The 12,638-nt window shown below is 38.1% G+C and overlaps 1 protein-coding gene across 1 annotated transcript; it reads left to right on the forward strand.

Moving 5' to 3' along the window:
* The first annotated feature begins 4,143 nt into the window (after positions 1-4,143).
* LOC133523985 (dynein regulatory complex subunit 2-like) lies at positions 4,144-6,334 on the forward strand. Its single transcript, XM_061859740.1, has one exon. The coding sequence runs from the start codon at positions 4,892-4,894 to the stop codon at positions 6,296-6,298; it is 1,407 nt and encodes a 468-aa protein (XP_061715724.1). The 5' UTR covers positions 4,144-4,891; the 3' UTR covers positions 6,299-6,334.
* Positions 6,335-12,638: the final 6,304 nt, after the last annotated feature.

Consider the following 12,638-nt stretch of genomic DNA (forward strand, 5'->3'; position numbering starts at 1 on the left):
AGTCTGGCACTCGTGAGTCATCCTTTATATACGTATATTATACTCGTATAATATAAAAATAAATAAATATTATAGGGACATTCTTACACAAATCAAGAAGGCTTGTGTTGTGGGTACGCAGACAACGATATTCATAATATATAAGTACTTAAATACATAGATAACTTGCATGACTCAGGAACAAATATCTCAGCTCATTACACAAATAAATGCCCTTACCGGGATTCAAACTCAGGACCATCGGCTTCATAGGTAGGGTCACTACCCTAGGCCAGACCGGTACAATACAATATATACGTACATAGTGTACATACACCCTCAGCACAAGACATGCACATCGAATTTACTATGCAACTAGGAACTCCTAGGTCTCCTAGATCTAAGTAGGTATCATTCATATTCATATAGCAATTTCTTGTTATCAAACAGAAACATTCACTATTGACAGCTAACAGATCATATTCATAGCCGTGTGATAACACGAAAGTAATATCTCAATCTCAATCTTTTTTTTATTTTACAATAGTACATTACGATACAAGTGCGAAAAATAGGAAATTCGAAACGAGTGGCGATAAATTAAAACACGACCGAAGGGAGTGTTTTAAATCGACACGAGTTGCGAATTACCTATTCGCACATGTATCGTACAACGTTTTACAGTACATATGGCCCTTTAAATGTTCGACACAGTAACGTAATATGCTACTTCTCGCACTAGTGCTATAAAGTAGCCCCATATGTACTGTAATATACCATTTCGAACGCTCTAAACTGCAATTACATGAAAGCAAATACACCGCTTTGATATTGCAATCAAATTGCTATCATATTTCGCCATTCTGAACATGCCTCTAGTTAAGTAGGTAATTATTGGTCTTAATAAATTTCGTCATAATAGTGTCAGTGAGCAAGCTATTATAACTGCTAATCTCGCATATCTTTCATTTAATAGCTGTGATTATCCTGTCGTATCGGAAATCACACAATAGGGTTGTTTCCACCTACAGATCTTAGGGCAGAATTGTATCCTAATAAATTCTTTTGGATTATAAGAACATGTTAAACTACTTTTAGGGGACCTGTAATGACCATATTTTTGTAAATATTGAATTTAAAATATCTTTTGGCACACGTCACGTGACCAAACTCGAAACGTCATTGAAGATTCTGATGACGTCACAACTCTCGGATTGACACCGTTGACAGTTAGGCGATAAACAACAAATGACAAATGTCAGTTGACAGTTCGTATCTTCTACGTGCGTATGTTAGTTATGTGTCAAACCGTAAACTGTGACGTCACCCAATTTTCAAAGAGCGTTTTGGGCGCGAAAGCATCTGTCAAAATATATTTTGTTAATTTAACATATTTAAAGCCGTTTTTATTATAAAAGTTGAATTTTAGGGCAACTTTTAGTTAATATAGAACGTAATACGAGTGTTTCAAAAAATTGGAAACAACCCTATTATGCCAATTAGACTCCAAAAGTTCACTGCTGTTTTATCATGTTTATTTTAAGTTGAAATTTAAACAACTCGTGGCACCTATAACGACTGTCATGTTCACACGAACATACCTACATATATATAATACATATAGTATAGTATAACATACATATACATATATCTTATACCTTTAAACGAGCAATTCTTGTATATATATATATATTTCCGGGATCTCGGAAACGGCTCTAACGATTTTGCTGAAATTTTGTATATGGGGGTTTTTGGGGGTAAACAATCGATCTAGATTAGTCTTATGTTTGGGAAAACGCGTGTTTTCGAGTTTTCATGCGTTTTTCTTTCGTCGCAAAATATGGTCGCTAATTTCGTGTTGCCGGTTAATGTCCGTCTGGTCCAGCGGGTTAAGACCCGGACGGCAAGAAACAACCAGTGTTACGGGTTCGAATCCCGCCCGGTGACTAACTTTTTTTTTTTTTTTTTATATCACCTAATCATCACCATATTACAATAAATAGTTATAACCGAGCAAAGCTCGGTCACCCAGGTACTGTCGTTATTATGATAACATGTAGCCTAAGTAGATACAAATATTTATTATACGTTTTGTTCGAGTGAATTTTTTTAATACTACGTCGGTGGCAAACAAGCATACGGGCCGCCTGATGGTACGCAGTCTCCGTAGCCTATGTACGCCTGGAACCCCAAAGGAGTAACATGCGCGTTGCCAACCCTAACACTCCGCACCCTCGTTGAGCTCTGGCTACCTTACTCACCGGCAGGAACACAACACATTGAGGTAAATATTTGATGAGAAGCTTATAGAAATTTTAATTTAAGTCGTCTTGTGATATACACACCTATTAGACAAGACAAGAAATCGGCAGAATGTAAACGTACCTAATACACTTTTAGGACGCGATGAACTCTTTAATATGGCCAAACTGTTTTAGTCACCTCGCTTACCATCGGGTGATCCGTCTGCTCGTTTGCCTCCTCTATCATAAAAAAAATTCAGAAAAGTGCAGCAAAGCCACTCCATGCACTGGGCTACATCAGTGACAGTGCCCAATGCTGCTTCGCTGTTCAAGTTATCTACTTTAAGGTGTGTCTTTGAATGTCACGTAAAATACACCTAATATTTATTTCGAGTAACATGACTATACAATTTGTAGAATACACTATAAAACTTAAAACCTAAATCTAAAAATAAATAATACTAAACTTAAAATAAAATACTAAAAAATATCCTATTATTAAGGACCTTTCAAAAAGGTTAGCAGAAGTCACCGGCGACCGCAGAGCTGGCAGCTTCCTCGCTCAAAGAATTAGTCTTGCAATACAGCGAGGAAATGCTGCCAGTATCTACGGCACCATGCCGCAGGGGGATATTTTTTAGTATTTTAAATACACCTTAAATTTTCTACAAAAGTTGCCGTTGTGCCGCCGGTTTAGCTGCTCTCACGCCCAAGAAAGTCGAGCGGAGCCACTTGACAGATCCTAGTGCTGCTATGCTGTTTAGGTTCTATACTTTAAGGTGGTTCGATTTTCATACAAAAAACAATCGCTATTTATTAATGAATTACACAATATTATTACATAAATATTTGCGCATTTATCTATTTTAGAATATTAGTTTGCGCTAAATTAATAGAAAAACTTTGTTTCATACAGAAATCATGCAATAATTAAGGTTATATTTTTATAAATTTTACTTATGTGTGTGTGAACCACCTTAAGGTAACTTAAGTGTAATATACCTTCCATTTTCTTCAATATTAGCTGCTGTGGCGCTGCAGGCGGTAATCCTAGATATCTTTTCGGATTTATGTCCGATCTGATGTATAAAACCGGTCAAGAGCATGTCGGGCCACCCTCAGTGTAGGGTTCCGTAGTTACTCTTCCGTCACAATAAGCTAAACTGGAGCTTAAAGTATAGTAAATTGATAACCAAGGGATGAAACGGTACCTTTCTCCCGAGTTAAATAAATAGGCAAATTTGCATAATCAGTACCTAATTAAAGTAAGTCTTTTTACTATGGAGGGAAAACGATTTGCGATAACTCAAAAACAGCTAAACTGATCATGTCCGCTATAGTTTTCATTTAATGTCTTTCTTAAGCTCTACTTCCACAATTTTTTTCATATTTTTTGGACCTATGGTTCAAAAGTTAGAGGGGGGACACATTTTTTTTTCTTTCAGAGCGATTATCTCCGTATATATTCACTTTATCAAAAAATGTTTCTTAAAAACCCCTATTAGTTTTGAAAGACCTTTCCAACGATACCCCACACTCTAGGGTTGAAGCGAAAAAAAAAATCACCCCCACTTTACGTGTAGGGGAGGTACCCTAAAAAAAAAAAAATTTTTAGATTTTATTATACGACTTTGTCGGCTTTATTGATTTATATATCCATGCCAAATTTCAGCTTTCTAGCACTAACGACCACAGAGCAAAGCCTCGGACAGACAGACAGACGGACATGGCGAAACTATAAGGGTTCCTAGTTGACTGCGGAACCCTTAAAACGTGGAACGAAGCCGCTCCACGCAAAGGGCTACATCTGTGACAATATATTGTTCAGGTTCAGGATAACGTCACAGTGCCTGATTAGTCTTCGGATCCTCAGCAGCTCTGACGTGAATAAAAGTTACAGTGCTCAGTACTGCTTTGATGTTCAAGCTCTTCACAATAAGGTATCTGACGGTCACTATAAGGTTATACCTTCAATTTTCTTCAAAATAAGTTGCTGCGGGGCAGTGGCAATTCTAGGTATCTCTTCCGGATACTTAGCTGCTCTGACGTACAGAAAAGTAGAACGAAGCCATCCCACGCACTGGGCTACATCTGTGACAGTGGTCAGTACTGCTTCACTGTGCAGGTTCTCTGCTATGAGGTATCTAAAGTAACTTAAAGTTAATACCTTCAATTTTCTTCAAAATAAGTTGCTGCGGAGCAGCCGGTGGCAATCCCAGGTATCTCTTCGGATCCTTGGCTGCTCTGACGTACAGAAAAGTGGAACGAAGCCATTCCACGCACTGTGCTACATCTGTGACTGTGCCCAGTGCCGCTTCGCTGTTCAGGTTTTCTGCTAGACGCTTGTGGAGGTAGCTTTGTAGGGGCTCGCTGCCGCCCACTAGCGCTTGGTAACGGGGCTGTGAAAAAAAAGTTTACGGGTATTCAAATCAACAATAACTATGATTTTATTTGTGATATAGCGCGGTAAAACCTACAATACAAACAAAAGTTATCACCTATTTATTTATCAAGTCAATTATTATTGAACCTTTTTCAATTTATTTGGCATTTCATTTAAAATTATGACTGATGTCTTTCAAGCGAATGTCATATTTGTTAAATTAAACTTTTACTATTTTGTTGAGTCAAATCGAATTTTGTAGTGAATTTTTTATACCTAAATCAAAATGGGTATGACACCAGAAGAGAAGAAGGCTAAAAAAGAAGCCAAGAAGCAAGCAAAGCTTGCGGCAGATGCCGAAAAGCGTAGAAAAATGAAAAACATAGAACTTCGGCGCGAGATCGCATCACAATTGAAGAACAGAGATGCTTTGGATCGACAGTATAGAGCACTCATGGCCAAGATCAAAGAACCGGAGTTTCGAAAAGAGATGGAAGTCATGTGGCGCACTTTCGAACGAGCTTACGATAAAAAAGACCATCAATTATCACATATTATGAATTTAATGAATGTAGCTGATGATCAATTTCAACGCACTGTAGCTAGCTTCTGTGACACTATAGACACTATGATCAACAAATTCTTAACCGAGTTGGAGGAGATGACGACGCAAAATAACCTAAATACGACAAATTTGTTAAAAAGTGGTGAGGGGGAGGCAGATGATATTATGAAAGATCACAACACCGCTGAAACACATTTGCAGCTTTTGTTATACACTGGTCATAAAGAGGCTGACACCCAAGTGTGGACGAAACGTGGAGAGAATTTAGTAAAAGAAGATGAAGAGCGCACAAAGTTCGCTAACATTAGAGAAAATTTACGTTCGTATTTAGAAAACAATTACAATAATATGTGGGATGATTACAAATCAGTGCTCAAAGCGTATGTAAGTGAAACTGCTGAAAATCAGAAGCAAGTTCGTAAATTACGTCGAAAAGAAAATACAATGGCTGATGTGATAGCATCACAAGGTAAGAGGATTGCGAATAGCGATGGTTTGTTGAAGCGCCTACGTACGGAGTTAGCGGCATATGAATCAGGGACGAAGCAAGCTGTGTTTAGAGACAGGCGAGATAGGCACCGTGCTGCCTGCCAAAAGCTGAAACAGCGTATGATCAACGGAGTTAATCTCGACACCAATCTATTAGCAGTACTGGTAAGTGCCTCAGACAGTACCTTAGAATGGCTTTCTGCAGCTCATAAGAAAGGCGAAAAAATTCTACGCATGGCGGCTCTATGCAGAAAATTCGAGACGCAACGAGAAAAGGTTCTTCCTTACGGAACGGAACAACCTCATTCCCCGACACAGACTGTTCGCAAGCAACATTCAGATGATTCACTGGTGATAAATGCTATTTCCACTACATGCGGCATGACGAGAATGTGGCAGCGCGTAGCCAAAGCTGAAATGACTAAGCGTGCCTTAATGCGCGAGAGAGAATTATTGCTACAGGAGAATGACATGATTGAGAAGAAATTGAAGAGTCTGAAGAGACAGAATATTGAACCAAAGACAGGAGAATGTCTTTGTAGTAAAAATACACAGAATAAAGAAGTGTTCCACCCCAATGCGGTTGAAGGAGCGTTGGAAGCGGTTAAAATAATGAAATTTAATGCCCAATATAAATGATTATATTTTTATTGAATAAATCTGCCGTTAACAATGTGTTCGTGTTATTGGTCACGATTCTCTCATGAGCATTGTTAACGTTGTTCCGGCTTTGCTGATGACACCTTGCTGGATTTATACACAGTGATACGTGGGTACCCGATATAATTTAATTGCTTATTTTACATTTCTTATTGGGTAGGTATTTTGAAATTCCAATTTTTAATTTGCAAAGTCTGATTTCACATGCATAATATCCAATATCTGGGAGACCTAGCTTTGCTCGGAAAAGATATAAAATCTCGTTTTCTCCCCGAAAACCCCCATATAGCAAATTTACATATACAAGAATTGCTCGTTTAAAGGTATAAGATTTCCCATGTTAGAATATAAGTTGGTTTAGATATACATTTATGGTAACTTCCTGAAAACAAACCTTTTAGCTTGCGACGTTGCCATTCGAAACTTTGAGGCTATATAAACGTAATATAAGCAATAAATAAAAAATCCTTTTTCTTGAATCTTTAACTCAATATTATGCCAAATTATAACAAGATTTCTTAATCCTAGCTTTTGACTTTGACTCAGAACTGAGACTATTTAACTTAGTTCAGAAATGTGTTTTAAAAATTGTCAGCGCCCGATGTATAAGCTAGGTTTCATTTTAGGTTTGTTTTCGCATGTTGCAACGGTACGAAACCCTCGAGAGGCGCAAACGATGCCACTTTGACCTTACCCACTTCTGCAGCGTATTCTCTTCGGATACGCGAGAGCGGGCGGGCCTAATAGTTTTGGAAAAACCAGTCAGATTTAATATACTGATACGGATAAAGGAGCAAAAATATATGTACACAACAATAAGATCGTGTATATATATTTTTGGCGCTTTTTCCGTTGGGAATATTTTAAAATTTGACCGTTTAACTTCAACTTATTAAATAAATACTGACTGTCATTTGAAACATTGTCTTGCTTGAAAAAAACAGATTCAATATAAAACAGCTCTCTAAATATTATAATTCCTAATAACTTCGCGTTTATCCCATTATTAGGAATTAGACACGTATGTGTTTAATACGTATAAACATTTGGCATGGCTTGATAAGTTACCTAATTCACATGTTGCTAACATTTTTTCATGTTAAAATTTATTTTTAATGCGAAATCCTATATCCAGGGATCGGAAACCGGTATTTTTTGTATGGGAACGAAAACGGTATTTTTTCGTTCTTTGTTAATTACTTCATTTCTAATTAGGCAATCTAATAATACGAAGTCGTTATCTGAAAACACAACTGAGTCCTATATTTTAGAGTATAAAATAAACCGAAATATATGGTTATTTCGATGTTTTTGCAGAAAACCGGTTCCGATCCCTGCTTATATCTATATGGGATCAACTGTACGAAAACAATACAAAGGCCAAAAATGAGTCAGTCGTGATTTAATTTCCCATTTCGTATTTGGGTGAATCAACTTTTTTTGTTTTGTTATCCTGTCCCGTTGTCCAAGGGACAACAGTGGCACAGTTTGTTTAAAGAGACGTTGTATGCCGTTCTATTAACATGCTTAGTAGGGGGCCTATTATGGACATTGGTTATAACGACCACAAAAACGCAAGTTTGATACATTTAAGTACCATAAAATCAGTATTTCAATGAACTTTTGTCCTCTGGACAACTAATCGTAACCATGGCAACGAGTGACGCTAAAAAGTTGATTCTCCCATTTTGTCATAGTGACAACAGCATGAGGTCTCTAGTAACTTTCATGTTGTTTGACACTGAGACAAGGTACGAAATGGGTCACAAATTAAATCTTTTGACTGTACATTTCTACAACGCGCTACTAGCCTACTACTACTTCAGGTGCACTGGTATAACTGCAAAAGCGAGAAAATTAGGGAAATGGCAAATATCTACAAAACTATTTATTTAACTAACTAACTATTGTGGCGCAGTGATCCAAAAAGGGTCTTGGCCTCCAAAACGAGAGAACGCCACCTGTCCCGATCCTGTGCCACTTCCTGCCAGTTTTCGGCTTCGAGTTGGCACAGATCCGCCTGTACACTGTCGCTCCAGCGGTATCTGGGCCGACCCACTGGACGGCGACCAGTCGGTCGTCCCAAATAAGCTCTCTTAACACCCCGATCCTCACCCATCCTCAGTAAATGGCCGAACCAGCGAAGTCTGTGGCATTTCGTTTCGCCGATGATATTGGGTTCGGCCACTAACTCCTCGATTTCGGCATTCTTACGAATCTAAACTATTTATTTAGAAGCACTAATTTCTACTGTTGCAACAGTAAGCAAGATGCCTTGGTAAAGCGTTGCAGTAGCGTAAATGTTGCTGAAGTATGAAGTAGTGCGAATAGGTGGCGCTGTAGACATGTGAATTTGACTCTTATTCAATCGTAGTTGGCTACCTGTGATGTAAAATGTAATAAATTCCTTTGCCCTAAAATACACTGAAGTTGGGTTGCTTATAAGGATTTGCCACCTGAGAGTGTTTTAAAATATCATTCGTGTAATTTATTCAAATAATATAACGGATAATTAATTTATTATTCGAAAATCTAAGCGAGTAATCTTACCATAAATAATTATTTAGATGAAAAATTATTGTGGTTAATGCCCAACTCTGTTCTCAATGCATTTTATACGAATTGGGAAGCTCACTTAACACTGGTTCGCATCAGTCTGCTTGTACTCTCGGTAGGCTATTTGACTCACGTCCATGAACTAGTGGTAACGATAATAAACGCTAGCGACTTCTATGACCAATTAAATAAATACCTACTGAGCCGAAAGTAGATGCAGCCTTCGCAAGATTAAAATGGCAAGGTGGACTTGACATCGTGGTGCTACTAGGTCTAACGTTTAAAAACTGAGGGCGTCCGCCAGCTGGCGCGGGTGCGCGATGTGGGCGCACGCATGCGGGTGCCATTGTAGGTAAAATCCGTCGCACTCGTCCGCGCCAGGAGGCTTACCGCAAAACACGAAAATCGATAATTCGTGATCTGCCTTTCTCGCTCAACTATGCAAGAGTGATAGAGAGGCAGATAACGATATTTCGATTTTCGTGTTTCCCGGTATTAGGCCCTCAGTTAGCGTCGCTCATATTATTTTTCGTTAACTAGCTCCCCCGCTCCGTGCAACCGCGCTAGGTAGCGGACGCCCTAAGGCGTTGGTAAGAAGTTTTTTATGGTCACCTATATACGGTTTGGCTGCATAAAATTAATTTGTTTAATGTTAAGTAAGTAAAAAATTAATATATACATATTAACTAGTTTTAGTTTCAAACACACTATACCTTGTACATACTTAAAATCCCCGCGCACCAACAGTCTGATATAATCTATCCTATAGGTAATGAAAAGTCAGCATCTTAGGTGGTATGCACATAAATAAATAGATAAATATTATAGGACATTCTTACGCAATATGACTAAGCCCCACAGTTCAAGAAGGCTTGTATTGTGGGTACTCAGACAACGATATATATAATATAAAAATAATTAAATACATAGAAAACATCCATGACTCAGGATAAAATATGTGGTCATCACACAAATACTTAAATGCCCATAAGTATTTCCATTTTAACTTTCTGCCTCGCACTGCTAAACTGTGGAATGAACTGTCGCCTGCGGTATTTCCGGACCGATACGACCTTCAAACCTTCAAGAAAAGAGCGTACTCCCATCTTAAAGGCCGGCAACGCACTTACAACCCCTCTGGTGTTGCAGGTGTCCATGGGCGGCGGTAATCGCTTACCATCAGGTGATCCGTCTGCTCGTTTGCCTCCTCTACCATAAAAAAAAAAATGACAATTTATTTCGAGTCCCAAATCACTACTGTTGGTTTACATGCATGTCCAATACGTCGAGTTTGTATTTTCTTACTCACGCCACCCAACTATAATTAAAAATAAAACTATACAATATTACTCTAAGTTATTTTCAATTAAATTTAATTATGCACAATTATTAATAAAGCATTTATGATTATGGGTTTGAATAAACTAAAAGACATTGAAAATAATAATTATGATCATTTGCTACTGTAATTGGTAATAAAATAGGCAATTGGTTGTCGATTATTAATATTATTTTAAAGTTAAGTTAAATAAAGGTGGCTAGATAGCCTCTGGAGTTGCAGGCGTCCATAGGCTACGGTAACTGCTTACCATCAGGTGGGCCGTATACTAGATTGCCACCAACGTGGTATAAAAACAAAAAAAAAATATGGGCAACATGTTACGCAAGCCATATTTGTATAAAATGCTTTTTAACTCCCTTATTTTTTTTTTGTAATGTAATCTCTTGTTTCCACTTAGTTTTTGCATGTTAGTTGTACTTTTGTGGACATCTGTACCCCTAGTGTAAATAAATTCGATTTCCAAACGTGACGTACGCGTTTGCGTTTAGTCTCATTTTGTATTGAATTTCGAAAGAGCGCGCCAAGCGGGACGTTTTGGAAACTCAAAATCCTATACAAAATGACACTTAACGCAAACGCGTTCGTCACGTTATGATGTCGATCACAGTTACACTAGGGGTACTGTTATTGACTATGTTTCTGTTCACTATACAAATACAAATAAAATGTATTGACAGTTTTGAATGATTCACGGTTAGTTTCACTAGAATTAAATCGACCGGGATATAAACCGTGATTACCTTTTATATTGTCTATGAGCTCCCGATATTTCGACGCAGTTATAAATTCTGTTTTTTTATTCCGTAGACTAAAATGACATTTCATGTGATACTAAGAAATACGGAAGGTGGAGATAAGGAACGAAATCTCCATGTACCTACCAAAAAGTGTCATCAAAAAACTTTAAATAGGTGGCGCTACAATACCCAGAGTACTTGAACAAAAAAATCAAATCATAGACAGCGCACTTCACTCCGTCAATGACGCCTAGGTTCTTAGCTACTCTAGCGCTACTCTGGAGAGATTTGGAACTATTATTTATAGCTGACAGCTGGACACTTTTGCAACAGTTCTACTATAAGAGATGCCACTCCTCTTTATTCCACACTCCATTCCATACTAAGAAATGTCATGTCTTACATATGAAACGTCATTTTAGTCTACGGAATAAAAAAACAGACCTTACATGCATCTTGTTCACGGGTAACTGGAGATTACAGGTGGGTGGATAAAATGTATTGTTCACCAATTAAGAACATAACATGCTGCTTTGTCGCGCCATGAGACAGTAATACTCGTAGAGCGAGAAGCTAATAAATCTTACACAGAACATATAACCTTATTCAATTTTTCACAACATAGGTCTTATAAAGGGCAAGGATGCATTGATAGCGATTCAAAGTTAATAATATTAGCATAATATGGTTCGGGAAATGGGCACCTGGAGTTGGCTTATTTCTCTCTCAGATGCACCTTGGTATAATACGTGTCATCCACGATGACGCGCAGATTTTTCAAATCTAACCTTTAATAACATAATAATACGAGTCAAGGTACGTGTCTTCGTGAATGACACGATCTATAGATCCGTTTGATAAGAATAAAGTGAGGCGGTATCATTAAAAAAATACATTATTGATGACATGACCACACTTTGTCATTGCAAATGTTATGCAAGGTGGTCTTGGTCCAGCTCTATGTAACTAAAAGTTTATTAGTGACACAAATTATTCGTTTTGCCATGCCTTTACTGAGAATAAATTGAATAAGTAGTGAACAAGCATTAACTATGTTCAAACGATTATTGAATAGAGATCTGACATTTAGGAAATAGGCAAATACCTCTTTCCAACACGGTCTCATCACGATTGTCTCATATTGTTGGTAAATCAAAGACGAGGAAATAATAACGACTAATCATCAATATCATCATCATGCCAGCCGAGTAGCGTCCCCTGCTGAACACTTCCGTCAAACAACAACTGTGACCGATAAGGTGGTTCCCGATACCTACCACTTTAGTCTCGCATGCCACAAACGTAGGAAGTATATATGTCAGGGGTTCCCAATCTTTTTCAACATGCGGCGCAGTTACAAGTTTAGTATTTTGCAACGGCGCCCTTGTAAATTTAAAATCACGGTCGAAAAAGAGTGACACGACGTTATATTATTTACCGATGCGAGCGCTCAAATAGGTACCCGCGAATATTTGTGGTTTCGGATAATGATAGAACTCACGGCGCCCCTCTTTACTTTCTACGGCGCACCAGGGCGCCGCGGCGCACACTTTGGGAACCCCTGATATATGTACATAATAATCATATATGTTTATAAAGTAAGCTACAGGATCGTCAAGAGCGGTCAAGAAGCGGGATAAATATGCGGCCCTGGGCGGTAACTATTATTTTGTACCCCTTGCGT

The sequence above is a fragment of the Cydia pomonella genome, chromosome 13 (assembly GCF_033807575.1).
Source record: "Cydia pomonella isolate Wapato2018A chromosome 13, ilCydPomo1, whole genome shotgun sequence".
Lineage (NCBI taxonomy): Eukaryota > Metazoa > Arthropoda > Insecta > Lepidoptera > Tortricidae > Cydia > Cydia pomonella.